Raw genomic sequence first — 20,547 nt, forward strand, 5'->3', positions numbered from 1 at the left:
GTTTTCTCATCACAAAACCTGACGTATAACAACCGTCGTGCACAGCAATTGACGGGAAAAAAAACACAAGAAATTCGATCTGACCGTTCAGACTGAGACGCATTAAGAATGCAGATTTTAATCGGATTCCAAACCACCAACGAATGTGGTTTGGATGAGGCTTGTAAAATCTGATTTAATTTGTTTTTGTCCTGTTCAGACCACAAAAATCTAAACAGATTTGAGTGACAGCGTCCAAAAAATCAGATTTTTTCAGCCTGTGTGAACAAATCTAAACAGATTTGAGTGACAGCGTCCAAAAAATCAGATTTTTTCTGCCTGTGTGAACATAGCCTTTGTGTTATGCAAGCTATTAAATGAGCCAGTTTAACCTACAGCAGTCCTGTCTGCCATAGAAAAAGAGACAATGCTCCGTATGTTAGGCCCTTGCACATCACTACACACTCACTTTCTGCATCTCTTTCTTTAAGTGCTGTCACCGCTTTAAAAACACATTATTTTCTCTTCAGCAGACAGATGGACACAATTTATATCTCGCCATCTACCTCCAACTGAGCCATTAGGAAAGGCAGTGAGTAGGCGAGGAAGGAACTACAGTTAATGCTCCATTTTAAATCTTTAAAAGCTTTGTGTTATGAAACAGTCAAGTGAAGCCCCTTGTTCTTACCTCTGACTACTTTCTTAAGAGTTATTGGTGAAGAACTTTATTAGATGCTTTAGTTAAAGGTGCTGTAATCGATTTTTTCATGGAAAAGTATGCAAAAAAAATTCTACTCCCATAAAGATATTAATGAAATAAATGTCCTGAGATATCTCACCGGTCTCTGTGACAGCTGTTGACTTTGTAAACAGCAAAGAAAATTGTGTCCGCAAACCGCAGACATTGACGCTTTTCTCCTGTCAATCATTTTGCTCGTTCTCATAGTGTTGTATATGAAGGGGATCATTGAGGCTATGATTCATATTGTTTGTCAGTTGAGGACGCTATTGTGCCACTGTTGAATTTGACAGCCACAGGAACAAACAACGCTGCTCTTTTGCTCAGATTTGGTCTCAAAATTATCTTTGGAGGGCAAGGTTTTGGAATGAGGGGGTGTGGCTAATTCATCTGCTCAGTCACGTGAAAGCTTCAGAACGCTAAAATCGCTTACAGCACCTTTAATACTTTTATTAAAGGATTTATGATTTTAAGATTAAAACACAAAAACTATTATGCAAATTAGTCTCTATCTAACTCTAAGGCTTTGTGTCCACCAAGGTGTTTTTTTCCTGAGGCCAGCATATTTTTTCAGTTGTTTGCAATGGGAGCGCCACGTATTTAAAAAAGCCAGCAGTTTGACAAGGGGCTATTCCACGCTGAGAGCTGCGGACTTGCCGTTTTTTTCTGGTCGCCAAGAATTAAAAATTTTCAACTTTGGGTAAAACGCAGCACTCTTCATTGTCTTTTTACCCAGCCGTCCAATCACAGTGGAGGAGGCGCGGGACAAATACCACACCAACCAACCGTCACATCCTACTTGTACAATGACTGAACAACAATGGAGAAGTTTACTGGTCTCTGAGTATTCATGTCTGTACCAGATGACATTCCCAGACTACCACAATATTAATATGAAAAATAATGCTACAGCCTTCTCTTCATCCAGAGCAAGTGCCAGAGCAAGTACTTTTCCTTGTGCCAACATTTTTACATTCAGTACTTTTTGATAACACAAACTGTTTGCGAAATTAGGTACTTGCAACACATTACTTCCGTGGATATTCCGTATCATAGCAACCAAAGTGTCTCAGCTGAAAAAACGCTGCGCCTCCAAACCGCTCTCAAGCATTCCCAGCTGGGCATTTTCAGAAGAGTGCCTGGCATTTTCAGCTGGCAAAAAACGCTTTGGAGGACACACGGCCTAAGGATTCTCAATTAGTCATATTTACTGATCTAAAACTAATTAACTAATTATTTATTTAATTATTAACTTAAAACAAATTATTTATTGATCAAAACTAAGTTAATATACATTCAAGTATGCACGTGTGTGTGTTTGTGTGTGTGTGCATGTTTATACTACATTGTGGGGACCAAATGTCTCCACAAGGATAGTAAAATCTGAGATCACCTACATTATGGGGACCAGCCAGCGGTCCCCACGAGGGAAATGGCTTATTAAACATACTAAATGATGTTTTTTTGAAAATGTAAAAATGCAAAAAGGTTTCTGTGAGGGTTAGGTTTAGGGGTAGGGTTAGGGTTAGGTGATAGAAATTATCGTTAAATCTGTATAAAATCCCAAAAATGCATGGAAGTCTATGAGAGTCCCCACAATGATATAAAAACATTGTTTGTGTGTGTGTGTGTGTTTGTGTGTGTGTGTGTGTGTGTGTGTGTTTGTTTGTTTGTTTGTTAGAAAATGTCCCATGCTCAAGGGAATTAGACAAAGTGGTGCCAAAAGTGTCATGACATGGCTCATTAGATTCAATTACAGCTTAATTTAAGCTAATTTAAAACCCCTTGATTCATCACAATGGCATACAAATTTTAACTATTAAAATACATGACTAACAAAGCAAATAATGTCAATGACCTAAATCAAAATGGTACCCTAAACAGGAGCAGAGGTGTAACGTTCCTGCTAATCATTGAATATAACTCTGAATTTAGGATTAGACCAAATGAATAAACAAACTGCCACTGGGCCAGTCTGAAAGCATCACTAATGTGTTCACTGTTGTGAAATGGCCTCAGATAAATGTCGCCTTAGTAAAATAAAGCTCCCATTAATGTGAGAAAAACAATGATGAAATAGGACTTTGTCTAAAACAATTGCACTCACTTGAAAAAAAAATTATGTTTCAAATTCTTTTCTGTTTTATAAATACAAATTATATAGTTAGTTCAAGTCCTCTGATTTGGGAAGGACAAGCAGCATTCCAAAGTGCTGACATTTCAACATGATCACTTGGAAAATCGACACGTTACTACCGAATGTTCCAGTACTCTGATATTGACCCCATTCTGCCGAGTTACTCAAAATTGTAATCTCCCATCAGACATATTTGCATCAATTAAAATGTGTTTACTCTTTCCTGTGGCCGTATTGATGGAGTGTTGCGTCAGCAGCCTCAAAGACACAGGTTCTGGACCAGCTTGGAGCGTGCTGCTTAAATATTCCACACAATGAAAAGCAGGATAGGGTTGGGCTCTCCCTACACCCAAACCACCCATCCACCCACACAAACCCTTTTAAAACCTTATTCATTTCCACTTAAAGGGACGTTTCTTGCCATTAGCGGTATAAGCGGCCACTTAGGGCCCCTAAACCACCAGAGGGCCCCGCAAAGCATGGTGTTTTGTTGTGTAAGACTGAGTAAGACTCAGGCAGGTGTTATGGCTCAGTTAGACAGTTATAGGGGGCCCCCTTGTGGCCAGAGAGGGAAGGGAGAAATTGGGGGAATGGGGGTGGGGGGGCGGGGGTTGTGCCTCCTAGTAGGATTTCACTTAGGGTCCCCATTTGCTTTGAAATGGCCCTGTCCACTTAACACACCTATCTCTAATGGTGAACTTCACTGTTTAAGTACAGCTTTCTATTCTCAAAACATGAATAGATGGATAAAGCTCTTTCCTTGCCCACAGTCAAAACTACAAAGGCAGGAGACTTCAATTAAAATTCAAACTGAGCCATGGGAACTAAAAGCCTTACAACTCAGAACTATGACAGGGACCACTGGAAGAGTGAGTTAAGCACTATGGACTAAAGTTATCTACACTAGAGAGAAGATAATCATGCCTGACACCCTCTGATCTCCAATCAAAGACAGAGAGTTTGTAAATATCATGATAAAAGGAGATACTCCTGCCAAATCCACACACCCTGAAGCTGTCAGATTAAGTGATTATGTGGAGAAATATGCTTAAGAGAAGGGCAGAAAAAGCTGTCTCATCAAAACAGGACAGAGAATCCAAATGAGGACCACTGTACTAATCTAAATGCTTATAAATTCACTGGCTTAGGAGCTAGCTCATGTGAACTTAGTTCTTTCAAAAGAGGAAAGTTGACGAAGAGTGCTGATGCCTCAAACTAACTGGCTTGATGATCGTATTTGGTGTCAAGGGAAACTAAAGAGAAGAATTCTAATGCTCATCAAACTTTATGCACATCTAAGTGCACAGATGCATCAAGTTAATGCAGAATAAAAGTAGATTTTTAACATTTTAAGGTGTTCTGTGAGTCAGGGGGTTTGTGTCATTTAGAGAGCCCAGAGCATAACGTGTGGTTTTTACATCATAATGATGTAATCCTTAGATACACCTTTGTTTCTCATGTGCATTTAAAATTTTTGAGTTTTTATATAACACCTTCCTTCTGTTACTTTTACATGCCGACAGGTTTTTTTCTCTCTGTGTGTTTAGATTTATTAATGTTTCATGATAAGTCTGCCCTGTATTGTATTTGTCATGGAGTGCAGCAATCTTGGTGTTTGCAATTACATCAGGATATGTTTACTTAACTCTTTCATTCCCAGCCAATGGCCTTAAAAACACATCAATTATGAAAAATGAGAAAAGACCTCATCTATTAGTAGTTAAACATTCCTAGCTGAAATATCACCATTTTAACCTTTTATTTTTTTATTTTATTTTATTTTTACTTCACACCCTCGAAAGTCCATTCTTTATGAACTGATCCTCACACTCACATGTGCGATTCCCCAACTGACCATCAGAGTTTAACGTCCCCAGTCCTTTTTTAATTTTCTCATTAACACATAAATAACACTGTTGTGTTTACTGAAATGTGTTATCTGGGACATCCCATGGCCAGTAGTGCTGTTAACCACCCATGCAATTGCATGATGCCCCAGATATACAGTTTCTTACTGATAGACAACCCAGTCTCATGAAAATTCGTACATATTTTACGAGTTGGCTATTTCATATGATTTCGTATGATTTCATCACGTGCAAATACCCGGGTGTCTAATGCGGAAGTAAGCGCGAGTTTCACAAACGAGGCGTTAAGGACATACTTATTAATATTATGCCCTTACCCAAACCCCTATCTAGACTTAACCGATCAGTAGAGTGTGTAAACATGATAGGAAGCTGTTGTGTGTGACAGAAGCAAGTAACTGTTGCGTATTAGATGGAAACGATGTCCGGCGACGTCATTGGCTGTAGTGAAAGTTGTACGAATTAATACGAGTGCAGTCGTATGGTATCATATGAATTAGCCAAATTTAAAAAAGTCGTATGAATCCTTACGATTTCGCATTGAGAGTGTGTAGTGATAGACGACGCATCATATCACTCCTCATTTGCGTTGAACATAATGTCCTGAATTCACGTTGGGAATTTGGGAAGTCAAGTCAACTTTATTTATAAAGCACATTTAAAAACAAGAAAAGTTGAACCAAAGTGCTGTACAGTTAGATATAAAAGTGTAAGAGAGTACACGAGTATATAAAAAAGAATCAAAAAATATAAAAACTAAACTAAACACCAATAAACAACATGTAACATGTAATTTTAAATAGTATCAAAAGATACAGAGTATAAATAGGTTAAAAATGGCTAAAGATGGGGAGGACCATAACTCTAATTGGGAACTGTTTCACTTATGTCTTGTCTCCATTTCTTGTTTTTATTAGATGATCACTCTGATAGTGTCTTTCTAAGCATTCACTTTCTGTGTTTTTCATTCTAAATCTTGTCTGCATGGTCAAGACTCTAGTGTCATAACACTTTGGATTATTTATGAATAATAGATTAATTTGTTATTGATTAGTTTATTGTTGTCAATACATTCTGAACAGTATATTCCTTATCCCTGCTGGCTGTGTAACACAATTATGGGTCTGGGCTGTTATGCTTCCAATGCTACTCTCTCTTTCATTCTCTCTCTTTTCTAGTCTTTCTCTCAAGCAAACTTATGCACATAGCTAGCAGCAGAATTATTATTTTTTTTTTCAAATCTTACATGAAAAAGCTTTGAACGAGAACACACAACTCTATTTTCAAACTGGAAATATGTGCTGTGTCTGACGAGAGTAGGAGTAAAGATAAAGCCGCAAGAATCTGCACACAAAGGAGCCATTAAACCTCTCCTGACCCAATCCACTCTGTGAATAATCAGCATGTTTACAGAGGAAGGAGGAGGCTGTCACCTCTCTGAATTACATATTATCCGTATAGCAAAGATGCATTGTTTCACATTTAAAAGGTACTCTGTGGTTACTTCTAAAGAAAGAAAAAAAATGGCAGACTCCAATTTTCTGTCAGAGTTAATGCTAGAGGGTTTAAGTACAAGAAATTGCTGTTCTGTTGTATCTTGTTACTTTCTTGTATCCTGATTGCATGGGAAAGTTAAACAGAGTTCTGATGCAAGTTGCCATAAAAATTTGCCTGGGATCTATCCCTGGCCTGATGGTCAAGAATATTAAATGCCATTGTTGAATGCTCTGTCCAAAGGATTTTCACGTCAAATCATAGCCTCAGACAGCATACCCATGGATTGTCTGATGCATATAGTTCACTTATTTGGTTAGAGATGGCAAAACCCACCAGTTACAATCTAATAGGCTGGTCGCTATGTCATAGAGCACAACAGTGGGGTTCCGGAAGTGAAAATCCCATAAATTTTCTCCATAAAGTAATTGATCTTTGACAATAACTTATAAACCTTTAAAGACAGACCTATTGTGAGCTCAGAGGTTGTTAATCGATTGTACTGTATATGCTTCTGTAGTGTTTAGTATCAGAATTACTGGTGAAGAACTACACTACCCCTGAATCCTGAAGAGAAAAATCTAAAAATTAGAGTCACGTCAAATAAACAGCGGCAAAAAGTTGCCATGACGAACTGTGAATGACGCAGTCGAGTCGGTCTCCCTATACTCTGAAACTACTTATATCTTTGTGATATATGAATATTTTGCGATAAAAATATATTGTTTCTGTACTTATAATTAACAACTTAAAATCAATCGTTTTATACACTGAAAAAATGAACTTTCAATATTGTCAGTTTTACTCAAACCTTCCGTGTTCATATTGCTCCAAAAAAATTATTTAAATTAACTGAGTTGATTCAACAACAAAAAAGTGACTTTTCAGCATTAATTAATCCATTTGCATTGGGACAACACGAATATTTTTTGTTTGGTTAACTGAAACTGTGCAGAGTTCTAGCTCATCACCAGTTGTCTTGTCATCTTGTTTGCCCCAGTCTCTGTATTTAAGCCCTTTGTCTCTTGTTGAGTATTATGATTGTTAATCATGTAACGTTGTTCATTGTGAGGTCTTAGTCCAGTCTAGTCCAGTTTAGTCTCGTCGTAGTTTATGTTTGTTTTGGATATTTCACATTTTGGATCTTTGCATGTCTTGGATTGCACTTAATGTAAATAAACTGCACTTGGGTTCTCACAACATCATCGTCTTCATCTGCTCATGCCTTCAGCCTGCCTCCAACATTACATTTATATACAGTTGAAGTCAGAACTTTACATACACCTTAGCCAAATACATTTAAACTCAGTTTTTCACAATTCTTGACATTTAACCGTAGAAAACATTCCCTGTCTTAGGTCAGTTAGGATCACTACTTTATTTTAAGAATGTGAAATGTCATAATAATAGCAGAGAGAATGATTTATTTCAGCTTTTATGTCTTTCATCACATTCCCAGTGGGTCAGAAGTTTACATACACTTTGTTGGTATTTGGTAGCATTGCCTTTAAATTGTTTAACTTGGGGCAAACAAACTTCTCACAATAAGTTGCTGGAATTTTGGCCCATTCCTCCAGACAGAACTGGTGTAACTGAGTCCGGTTTGTAGGCCTCCTTGCTCGCACACACTTTTTAAGTTCTGCCCACAAATGGATTGAGGTCAGGGCTTTGTGATGGCCACTCCAATACCTTGACTTTGTTGTCCTTAAGCCATTTTGCCACAACTTTGGAGGTGTGCTTGGGGTCATTGTCCATTTGGAAGACCCATTTGCGACCGAGCCTTAACTTCCTGGCTAATGTCTTGAGATGTTGCTTCAATATATCCACATCATTTTCCTTCCTCATGATGCCATCTATTTTGTGAAGTGCACCAGTCCCTCCTGCAGCAAAGCACCCCCACAACATGATGCTGACACCCCCATGCTTCACGGTTGGGATGGTGTTCTTCGGCTTGCAAGCCTCACCCTTTTTACTCCAAACATAACGATGGCCATTATGGCCATATAGGACTTGTTTTACTGTGGATATAGATACTTGTCTACCCATTTCCTCCAGCTTCTTCACAAGGTCCTTTACTGTTGTTCTGGGATTGATTTGCACTTTTAGCACCACACTACGTTAATCTCTAGGAGACAGAATGCGTCTCTTTCCTGAGTGGTATGATGGCTGCGTAGTCTCATGGTGTTTATACTTGCATACTATTGTTTGTACAGATGAACGTGGTACCTTCAGGAGTTAGGAAATTGCTCCCAAGGATGAACCAGACTTGTGGAGGTCCACAGTTTTCTTGAAAAATTTAAAGAAAAATCTTTCGATTTTCCTATGATGTCAAGCAAAGAGGCACTGAGTTTGAAGGTAGGACTTAAAATACATCCACAGGTACACCTCCAATTGACTCCAATTAGCCTAACTTAGTGTATGTAAACTTCTGACCGACTGGAATTGTGAAATAGTCAATTAAAAGTAGAAAAAGAAAATTGTCTGTAAACAATTGTTGGAAAAATGTCTCATTTCATACACAAAGGAGATGTCCTAAACGACTTGCTAAAACTATAGTTTTCTAATATGAAATCTGTGGAGTGGTTAAAAAATGAGTTTTAATGACTTCAACCTAAGTGTATGTACATTTCTGACTTCAAATGTACCTAAATTGTTCTGCATTTTCCCTGGCAGACAGAAAGACACAGAGGCACTTATTCAATTACTTTCAATTCAATCACATACAATCACTTCTTAGTGTTTTCATTTAGTCAAACTGGTCACCCATATGGCCCTGCCAGTTTCAATCTGTTTGTACCTGTTTGTAGCTGAAAAATGTGTTTAATGTAAACTTCAACAACATGAGTATTAAGATACATTCATTTGACAGGATTCCATTTTGTTTTTTTTTTAAGTACAGAAACATCAGGCCACAATCTGTGCAAATTTTGGCATAAAACTCATCTTGTTCCTTGTATTTTCTTAGATGATTTTAATGCATGGTTGTTATGTTCTCCTAAGAGAAAACAGGAACAGTTAACAGTAAGCCCTCTTTGTTAAAAAAGCAGAACCCTTACCACAGCCCTTTTCTATTCGTGCCCTTGAGGACCCACGTTGGCCAGCACGATATGTGAACGACTGTATACTATGTGCCTCCAAACACATACGTTTTAAATCAATACTTTACTGCTCACTCCCCATTTTATTTTAGTGGCTATCTTTGTCATTTGTAATTAAGGACTAAAATTTCAGCTAATTAGACCTCCAGAAATCAGAAAAATACAAATCAGATAACCACACAGATTTATGCTGTGTTGTATTATCCCATGAGGACAAGGCCAGTGCTTCAGCATGACATCAAGTACGAATTCCAAGTCCTGGAATTATCCAAAAAATGCATTACTGCTTAACCGTAATATGCACCTCATTCATTTCATAATACAATCTGATCAAAACATTTTCACTGATCTGTGAATATCAAATACAGAATTGATAAACAATAAACAATACTTTGTGCAAATTGTAGGCTATATACTTTCTACTTGACCCAATGTTTTTACTCAGGAGTCTATAGTCAAAGAACTTCTATAAGATAATCTGGTTTTTGAAGCTTCGGTTGAGATCTTTATGAGGCAAGACGATAGAGTTTCGAATGATGACCTCTGATGGAATATTCACATTGCAGCCTGAAAGGAAAGGAAAGAAAGAAGAGACATTGGATAAATTGCTGAATAAATTCAATAGCACAATACTGCAAGATGCTTGGTTGATATTATATCTTGAAACAACAGCTCCACCTATTGGACAGAATCTACAATCACACCATAATATAAAACAAGTTATCTGTCTATGTTGGCTCTACACTGTAACAGAAGCAAGAGCTTCGTACCAAGGATGGTGATGGATGGAGTCAGTCCTCCGTCCCTGAACAATGTCTCACTGTCAATCTTGGCAAAAGGGTCGTTGGGGTTCGGGTCACTTGGGGTTCCCTCAACTCTTGCCCATTTACCCACTGTACTGTCCCACCCAACAATACTGTTTAATACACAGCAGTGGTCCTGAAAGAGATGACCAAATATTTCCTTAAGACCATTTTAATTTCAGTTGTATTTCAAATGTCTACTTGATTTTGTTGGAAAACTGAACAGTTCATTACAACTACATTGACCGACTTGTACCTGTAAAATGGCTCCATGTAAAATGATGGACTCTCTCACTCTTACACCTCCGCCAATTGTCACCCCTTTCCCAATGGAAACATTAGGACCCAGCTGAAGACAGAAAGAAAATAAGTACAATAAAGAAACACATCTTTAGTTCTGACAAATCCTTGTATTTGAGGTTGTCTGTGTTCTTACCACAGCAGAGGGGTCAATATTTGCCGTAGGGTGGATGTAAACATCTCCTGAAGGTGGAACACAACCAAGGTTCAGTGAATTTATGTAATACAACTATCTAGTGCTACACTAAGCTGGGTGATATACTGTACCCAAATATGCAAAAATGTGTTCAATAAAGACATGTATTACAGCATCCACATTTTTCCGAAAAATTATGAAAGTTCCTTTTATTTTTTGCAAATAATGCCCAAAGTAATTGTCGACCTTTCACACATTTGACAACATTTTATGTTTGTTCATTTGAACAGTCATGTACATTTTAATGATACAAGGTTTATCAGTGAATTTACTGTAAAGGAAAAAAACTATAAATAAAAACTATTTAGTAAAAATTATAAATAATATATCTGTTTTACCTCCTCTCCATCATTTTTCAATCCAAGCAAAAACAAATTTGGCTTCTTTAGTTGAATATAGACAGGTTATATAAGGGTTTGCTTTGATTCCTAAACAAACTCTTTGCTTTTATTTTATTTTTTAAATTGATGAATGCTGACTGTCATTTTGACAGACAAAAAAAATAAAAATAAAACAAATTTAGGAGGCATGAAATAGAACTAGAGCATCAGTTTTCATTTTAACCATCTTTATGTGGCTTCTTCACTCACGCTCTCTCTCTGTGCGCAATGTGTGTGTGCGTGCGTGCGTGCGTGAGAGAGAGAGAGAGAGAGAGAGAGAGACTATGACAAAAACAAACAATTAATGATGGTTAAAATAGACAATAACTCAGATCCGTCACTATTTGTAGCACAACCTCTGACTGAAATGCAAATTCAGACCATACTGACAATCCTAGAAAATTTGTATCAGTTGATTCATTTCTACCAGTACATCATTTGAAACAGTATCTCACCCAGCCATACTAATGTTGATCAATTCTGTTTCATGAAATAATCACAGCTTTATACAGGTATACTTAATGAAAATGAATACTTCCTGCAGCATATTCCTACCTATTATTTTTGGGGTTCCATCCTGGTTTGTGGCCAGTCTCTCAGGATGTGTCTGATGATACTGTTTGAGATACAAGCGGCTAGCATATATTGCTGACCTGACAATTACATTATATAATGTCAAAACAGTGGCAGAAAAAGGAGGGTAGAAGATAAAACTGAACAACTGGGAAAAACTTAAAGAAAGACTGAGAGAAAGATGTTATTTATTCACCCCGCAGACTTGATCTGACTCCAGAAATGCTGGGTTTTGTAGACGTAGAGTTTTTTCTGTCCTGCTAGGCTTGTAAAGATGTCTTGTTCAAGACGAATCACCTCTGGCATCTGTCTACCGTAGGTGAGCTCTTCTCTGTAGAAAAAAAAAATAATGCATTTTAGCACAAACAGGTCAGACTGACCAACTATTACATAAACCTCTACAGTAAAGGAAATACGGCCACAAAGTGGTTTAGGAGCTGAACTATGTCAGTGACACTCACTGGAGCCTCTCTTGTTGGTTCTTCTGGAAAACCTTCCCAATATGGCTGAAAATGTCTGGTGTGAATAAATAGATGCCACAGTTGATAATGTCACTTACGAATGTACTGGGTTTCTCGACAAAATGGAGCACCTGAAAGAAAAATCAATTATAAATAGTATAGTGTGAATTATTTTGAAGATTAGGTATCATCTAAATGGAAACATCAAACTAATGAAAGGGGTCATGTCATGAGGAATCAAATTTTCATATAAGAGGTCTTCCTACTATAAAAACAATTTTTCAGAATTCAAAACTTAATCCCCAATGCAATAAAATCATTTATTGAAACTGAGCTGCCAAAACGCCTTGTTCTCTACTTCCGTGACTTCCCTGCGTCACTACGGGTACTCATTAATTCATGACCGCCTCTACAGCAACAACATCAATGCCTACTTTACATCATCACACACTTGGCCTCACCCACTGGGGCTCAGTTTGCAAACACACAGAGAGAGAGAGAGCAGGACAAACAGTGTGGCCTAGTGTGGTCTAACTCTTGGGGTCTAACCAAGTGGTCTAATTATTATACCAAATGGGAGCCATCTGGACTATTTTGAATTATTTTTGTATATAAGCATGGACTACATAGATGTTTTTGACTGTTGTCATGTCTCTGGTGCCGCTTTAAAAGACGCGGTGTCAAATTACAACTCAGTTTTAAGCCATTCGGTTACATTCAGCTGCTGCCACTTGTTGTTGTGTGCACAAACTGCTCAACATACAGTTCTGCTGCACTATTTTTAATTGTTGGTGTGTTTAAACATACACTAAATGGACGTTTTTAACCGTTTTGATGCATTTTTGGTGATGTGCACCTCAGTACAGGATGATACTGTAAACTGGATGTGCGCATCTTCATTGTGCTTTGGACTATGAATGTGCATCATGTGGATGTGTCTTCAGCGTATTTCAGCATGGATTGCTTGTGAACCAGTCATAAAATGATTCAAGCTTTGCCAAGGAATTGTCATTAAAGGATGTGGTAGTTAAAACGCTATTAGACCTGATCAAAAACGTAAGTAAACAGTTCCATTAGGGCTGCATGATATACAGTGCATCCGGAAAGTATTCACAGCGCTTCACTTTTTCCACATTTTGTTATGTTACAGCCTTATTCCAAAATGGATTAAATTCATTATTTTCCTCAAAATTCTACAAACAATACCCCATAATGACAACATGAAAGAAGTTTGTTTGAAATCTTTGCAAATTTATACAAAATAAAAAAAATCACATGTACATAAGTATTCACAGCCTTTGCCATGACACTCAAAATTGAGCTCAGGTGCATCCTGTTTCCACTGATCATCCTTGAGATGTTTCTACAACTTGATTGGAGTTCACCTGTGATAAATTCAGTTGATTGGACATGATTTGGAAAGGCACACACCTGTCTATATAAGGTCCCACAGTTAACAGTGCATGTCAGAGCACAAACCAAGCCATGAAGTCCAAGGAATTGTCTGTAGACCTCCGAGACAGGATTGTGTCGAGGCACAGATCTGGGGAAGGGTACAGAAAAATTTCTGCAGCATTGAAGGTCCCAATGAGCACAGTGGCCTCCATCATCTGTAAATGGAAGAAGATTGGAACCACCAGGACTCTCCCTAGATCTGGCCGCCCGGCCAAACTGAGCGATCGGGGGAGAAGGGCCTTAGTCAGGGAGGTGACCAAGAACCCAATGGTCACTCTGACAGAGCTCCAGCGTTTCTCTGTGGAGAGAGGAGAACCTTCCAGAAGAACAACCATCTGTGCAGCACTCCACCAATCAGGCCTGTATGGTAGAGTGGCCAGACGGAAGCCACTCCTCAGTAAAAGGCACATGACAGCCTGTCTGGAGTTTGCCAAAAGGCACCTGAAGGACTCTCAGACCATGAGAAACAAAGATTGAACTCTTTGGCCTGAATGGCAAGCGTCATGCCTGGAGGAAACCAGGCACCGCTCATCACCTGGCCAATACCATGCCTAAAGTGAAGCATGGTGGTGGCAGCATCATGCTGTGGGAATGTTTTTCAGCGGCAGGAACTGGGAGACTAGTCAGGATCGAGGGAAAGATGAATGCAGCAATGTACAGAGACATCCTTGATGAAAACCTGCTCCAGAGCGCTCTGGACCTCAGACTGGGGCGAAGGTTCATCTTCCAACAGGACAACGACCCTAAGCACACAGCCAAAATAACAAAGGAGTGGCTATGGGACAACTCTGTGAATGTCCTTGAGTGGCCCAGCCAGAGCCCAGACTTGAACCCGATTGAACATCTCTGGAGAGATCTGAAAATGGCTGTGCACCGATGCTCCCCATCCAACCTGATGGAGCTTGAGAGGTCCTGCAAAGAAGAATGGGAGAAACTGCCCAAAAATAGGTGTGCCAAGCTTGTAGCATCATACTCAAAAAGACTTGAGGCTGTAATTTTGCCAAAGGTGCTTCAACAAAGTATTGAGCAAAGGCCGTGAATACTTATGTACATGTGATTTTTATTTTATTTTTATTTTTTTTTATAAATTTGCAAAGATTTCAAACAAACTTCTTTCACATTGTCATTATGGGGTATTGTTTGTAGAATTTTGAGGAAAATAATGAATTTAATCCATTTTGGAATAAGGCTGTAACATAACAAAATGTGGAAAAAGTGAAGTGCTGTGAATACTTTCCGGATGCACTGTATCGAATGTATAGAAAAAAAAAAAATCGCAAATGTACATATCCCAATATGCATATTGCAAGGGCTTGCGATAAAGGCATTATTTTTTTAATAATTTGAAAAGTAACATTTATGGTGACACAGATAGAGAACAGACCAGGCACACGATTGTCTCTTGGTTTGTGTGCGTGTGGTATATATGAGCAGGGAGAAGATGAACTGTATCTTTCAATATACCCTCTGATGTTCATTCATGTTTCTTTTTTTGTGCCATAAGAGAGCGTGCACGCTGTGCCATGCTCCATCTGAATGGGCAGCTATCTCTATCTGTCACACACATGATTAAAGAGTTTAATGGCCGCTTTGGATATATCAAAGGATGGGTTTCAATGAATGGATTGTCCCGTGTAATCTTTTCTCTCAATCTGAAGTGCAGCATGGACTGAGAACAGATACGTTAAAGCAACACAAATATCTACGGCAAGCGCTGCTGGTCAAAGTAGAAGTCCCATACTTAATGTACTAATTACGAAATAAATACAAACATGAATTACAGTGTAAAAATTTAATATTTCGAATTTCACAAATTTTGGATATCCCAAAATATGGTGACTAATTAACTTTACATTCATATGCTTATTCATATACAAATATTTAAATATGAATTTTAACATCTGCTGGTAAATCTGTATATATTATACACAGTCTAAATGCAATTTGGAACAAAAGACAAGTATTTTTATGGTCACTGGGATTGACAGTCTTTTTTTTATTGGGCGGTGGGGGTCATGATGTTCCGTGCACTCTGATGACGTCATCAGAATATCGTATCGCACATCGAATATCGCATTATCCAACAACTTATCCTCCATATCGTGCAGCCCTAAGTTCCTTTCATGAATATTTCAAATGTCATGACACTGGGCGCATCCATTGACGCAACGCAACGGCTTGAGGCTGTTTACACGGGGTGCGTCAACACTAACTTTCTAAACCGTTTATTTGTGTTGTTGTTGGCAGTAGTAGCACCAGCGCGTGCAGCGCAAAATGGAACGGGAGATCTTTTTACTGTTTACTGCAACGGACGCTTACATGGTAGACAGTATCATTGATTATAATGGGTTCTATTGCTTTTGACGCGATGCACCTCTCACATCCGGTGTAGACAGGGTGTGAGTGTTAACAGTTGTGCTTGAGATGAATGGTTTAATATATTCGGATGCAACGTGTTGGATGTGCATTATGTGTAAACACTGAAATGTAGAGTTTTATAATATCGTGGGGTGGTTCATTCTCTTCCGATTGAATTTCAAATATGGCTGTATTTGAGGGGCTGCACGATATTAGCCAATCAGAACAGTGGGCGTTTACGCTGAAGTTTAAAAGAGGAGCTGAGGCCAAAACCGAGCGTTTAGACATAGGGCCAGAGACAGGGTGGAAAATTATCATTTATTACTAAATTATGACTGTTTTGGTGAAAAAAACTTCAATAACATTATCAGTGGACCTAAGGGAAGATAATAAAACTATTTAAAAAAAAAAGAGCATTTCATGACCCCTTTATTATTGAGACGTCACGTTCAAAATGCTGGAAAAAAAAAAACAAACAACAGAGAACCTCAACAGACTTTATTCACAGCAGCGCCATCTTTGATTTTTGATTGAAATGACAATGAGGTTGTGAGGGATAGACGTATAGTCTCTTCAATGGACTGTACTGCAGTTCAAAGTGTTTTTGGATCGTTCCGCAGACAAAACATTGAAAAAATATCTTTCTAAGAAACTTCAGTAGACAAAAAAACAGAGTTGTGGAAAATCAGATGGGATCTAGCAGATTCATACAGCTTGGTTCTGTACATGCCATTGAAGAGTTGGTAAATCAATCCCTCACAGCCTCATTTTTATTCACGATAAAAATCAAAGATTCTGCTACTGTGAATAAGGTCTATTTTGGCGACTCTTTTCAACTGTAAATGCTATATATACCAAGGAAGTTCCTTGTGCTTAAATGGTGCTTGTTTAAGAAAACCAGAGTAAATTATTTTCATGGTTGTTGTTATAGTCGGGTCATGGGATAATGCCCACGTTCCCGGATGAAATATGTCCGTAATGTATTCAAGTGAGTATTCGTGCAATACTCACCTGCATCCCTAAAGAACCTACTTTGCTTCCGGCCAAGAAGTGTGTCCTTCCAGGACTAAAAACGGTACAAGAAACGAGAACGAAAACGAACACATTTTTTTGCAGAACGTAACCGAAAATGGGAACAAAATGATTTTCAATTGTTCCGGAGAGAAAACTTTATTTTTAAATGCTGGTAACCGGTTATAACCGGTTTATTTTGTTCTGATCATTTTTTCATGAAACCAAAGGCCAAAGATTTTATCGCAGTAAATTTCACAGTAAATTTTTGGAACTACACCACTTCAAGCTGCCTGAAAAACATGTGCTCTGATCCTGAAACTGCTGCATCACACATTTCTTTGCCTAATTGCCCGTTATGGATGTGACATTCTGTGAATAAAGACCTTTAAAACAACTATGTACAATTACTACATACCTGTATACATGCACAGCTAATCCAGATACAAGGCAAACATTATTAGACGTAAAAAGTGCATTTCTCAGTTGTTCTGAGAAGTCTTCACTGAATTATTGTTAGATATGATGCATTAATACAGATTTGATGCTGCCGGATTTTGACTGAGAAACAGATCTGTAATTAAAATGATACTTAACTGTTAATTAACTGTATGCTTGTTATGATTTCTATGCTGATAAATCCACCACACAGGGAAAGAAATGTATGCTTATTTTCACTTATTTTGGTGAAGTGGTGAAGTGGCTTATTTTGGGCTTGTTTTTCCAGACCAGGTTGCTTGTTTCTCTTGCGAGATCTGGCAACACTCCAAGTGGTATTTCACCCACCCCTTAGCGCCGAGTACTGTTGTTTTAAAAAGAGCGTTATTACCCATTCTTTTATTTTGCTCTTCTAACTGGTTACCATTTGGAAAGGAGGCTGTGGAACTCCTGAACCGGAACAAAAAAATAGTTTTTGCTCAGAACAAACCAAAATTAAAAATACTTCATTTTTAGTCCCTGTGTCCCTCATCAAATGCAGTAAATACTCTGACAGTACGTGATTTCGGACGCACTGTCACACTCATATAACCATAAGTATGCATGGAAGCAAATATCTGTATTTATATTACCTCATTTGTTTGCTGGTTTTCAACAATGCATCCATAGTTCAAGGATTGCTTTCTATTGGCCTGCAAAAAGTCAGATAGTTTGGATTAAGATGGTTGGAGTAGATTCCCAGATCATATTATCCACTATATATTAATATTCTCATTCATTAAACTTAAACTCACTGTGGTTCCAAGTATGACACCACAATGACTGTCCCCATGTTGACGGTGGAACCGAAGCATTTCTTGCAAGGGGAACTCAGAGCATACATCTGCATTCATAAGGAAAAATGCATTCGTCCCTCCAGACAGGATCTGATCACGAAAATGATAGATCCCACCACCTGTACCCAGAGCGGCAAACTCCTGCAAGTACCTAAATAAAATAAATAAATAAAATATCTGATTAAAGAAAGAAATAGATTCTGCGTTTAAGCCCTGAAATGCTGTGCAAATGCCTCTCATTCTGCAATTCTGTTTGACTTATTTTTTTAATCATACAACAGCACAAAGATCAGATCTGTGAGAGATAATATTAATATATCAATATAGCAGCAATCATATTAAACAATAAAGAACAGTCTCCAAATGTGCATTAATTTAACATTTCTATTGATCTGAACTGCTCTTGCATCTACCTTATTGAGACTTTAAACTCCTGCTGAGCAGAAGAAATAAAGTGGTTTAGCTCCTCGTTGGGCTGATAAAAACCTATTAGGATGATCTCTTTCACATCAGGAACCTGTTAAAGAGAATAAATAAGTGCCACTGATATTGATGACGGTGAATGATGTTTAGTTTAATAGACTCTACATGTGATCTAACCACAATCAAGAGTTCTGTCATTCCAGGGTGTGCTGAGTGACTCCAGCCTGGTTGCTAGGCAGGGTAGAGTCACATGGGGTAACCTCCTCGTGGTTGCGATGAGTGGTTCTCGCTATCAATGGGGCGTGTGGTAAGTTGTGCGTGGATCGCGGGGAGTAGCGTGAGCCTCCACATGCTGAGTCTCCGCGGTGTCATGCACAACGAGCCATGTGATAAGATGCGTGGATTGATGGTCTCAGAAGCGGAGGCAACTGAGACTTGTCCTCCACCACCCAGATTGAGGTGAGTAACCGCACCACCATGAGGACCTACTAAGTAGTGGGAATTGGGCATTCCAAATTGGGGAGAAAAGGGGATAAATTAAAAAAAATAAAAAAAGATTTCTGTCATAGCCTTACTTTGGCACATGCTTCTATATGATGCTGCAGCATGGGAACCCCTGCCACAGGAAACAGTGGTTTGGGCACCTCGAATGACAGAGGACGGAACCTGGTACCTGAATACAGGTGAAACAACAGTACACAAACTCATTTTAATAAGATCCGTTTCAGGTTAAGATTTAAATCTCCATAGCATTTCCCAGAAGTTTATTTAGTATTTAAAAATTTTATGAATTAATATTAAAACAACTTTATATTGTTGATTAATTTATTTTAGTTCACCTTTTGTTGAATTCATTTTATTATTATTAATTTATTGCATATAACACAAACAATGAACAATTAGCACTGCATTGGATTATATACAGTGTGTGTGTGTGTGTGTATATATATATATATATATATTACATAAAAAATTAAGAAATATAAAACAAAAACTCAATCAGAAAGACAAACAAGAGATCATAACATTTTATTAATTATTCTTGTTGTTATTTATGATTTTAAGAAAATACTAAGGTATATTTTCCATAAATAAATCTTCAGAATCATAAAGGCAAAATAACTCACACTTTGATCAATTAAAAAAAATAAGCATGAGGCTTTAGTAAACAATTTAATAATGTAAATTCTCTTAAGAATCTGACTTTTATCTTTAAGTTACAAAGTTGTGTCATCGGCTAGCTGAGAAATTATGAATGTATTGCCAAATACAGAGGTGTTTAAAATGTCATTAATAATAGCTCCACTTCGAAAAGAAAAAGAAAAGGGAGAAATGGGGCCAAACTTGACGCACAAGTGGATTGTAAACTCACAGAAACCGAACTTTTAATGTCCTTTCAAAACAATAACACAACGTTTTGTCTTGTGTTAAATGCTGTTACACCTGTTGCAGGTATGACGTCCTTCGCGCCACGTCATCATATTGTAATACTGTTAATAATACACAACAGATTAATACATATCTTCGTATAATAGTCATACAGAATAGAGTCTTACCTTTTTGAGGGCCCCCAATTAAGATAATCGCTTTAAACATATTCAAATTATGATTCAGTTCAATGTTCAAGACGATGAAATATACAGATTTATTAACGCTGATTAAATCCCGTCCAATTATTATTATTAGTAGTAGTAGCAGCAGCAGTAGTAGTAGTAGTACCGTAGCCGATTTAAATAAAACGTTTTATGAAAACGAGCGGAAAGTTTACAACCGCTTCAAAGTTTGTGATAACGCTAAACTGAGCCGTACATTTGGTTAATCAATGCTGACTTGTTTCATCATATCCGGTGCCTACAGTAATGCGGAAGTGTGTACTGTATTCACACCCACTACTCCGCCCACTATCTCCGCCCACTGTGACGTATCTGCTGTTGGTCTGGCCGTCTGTCTCTGTTGATGCTTAGAGGAGAAATGGGTCGACTTTTGTACAATACTGAG

General features: G+C 38.0%; 1 protein-coding gene across 1 annotated transcript; it reads right to left on the reverse strand.

Moving 5' to 3' along the window:
• Positions 1-8,843: 8,843 nt before the first annotated feature.
• LOC127448860 (mannose-1-phosphate guanyltransferase alpha-B) lies at positions 8,844-20,391 on the reverse strand. The gene is made up of 12 exons (XM_051711725.1): positions 20,106-20,391; positions 19,125-19,222; positions 18,540-18,643; positions 18,085-18,277; positions 17,923-17,982; positions 12,029-12,159; positions 11,764-11,898; positions 11,550-11,647; positions 10,555-10,601; positions 10,375-10,467; positions 10,086-10,254; positions 8,844-9,882 (listed from the first exon to the last, which is right to left on the reverse strand). Exons 1-12 carry the CDS (start codon positions 20,143-20,145, stop codon positions 9,782-9,784), a joined length of 1,269 nt encoding a protein of 422 aa, XP_051567685.1. The 5' UTR covers positions 20,146-20,391; the 3' UTR covers positions 8,844-9,781.
• Positions 20,392-20,547: the final 156 nt, after the last annotated feature.

Source organism: Myxocyprinus asiaticus, chromosome 12 (genome assembly GCF_019703515.2).
Source record: "Myxocyprinus asiaticus isolate MX2 ecotype Aquarium Trade chromosome 12, UBuf_Myxa_2, whole genome shotgun sequence".
NCBI lineage: Eukaryota > Metazoa > Chordata > Actinopteri > Cypriniformes > Catostomidae > Myxocyprinus > Myxocyprinus asiaticus.

Excerpts from the sequence above, each read along its gene's own strand:
- LOC127448860 (XM_051711725.1), bottom strand. The coding sequence starts at position 20,145 with ATGTTTAAAGCGATTATCTTAATTGGGGGCCCTCAAAAAG. Across the intron at positions 18,278-18,539 it reads GAGTTTAAAGTCTCAATAAG|GTACTTGCAGGAGTTTGCCG; the intron begins GTAGATGCAAGA and ends TATTTTATTTAG. Across the intron at positions 17,983-18,084 it reads GTGTCATACTTGGAACCACA|GCCAATAGAAAGCAATCCTT; the intron begins GTGAGTTTAAGT and ends GACTTTTTGCAG.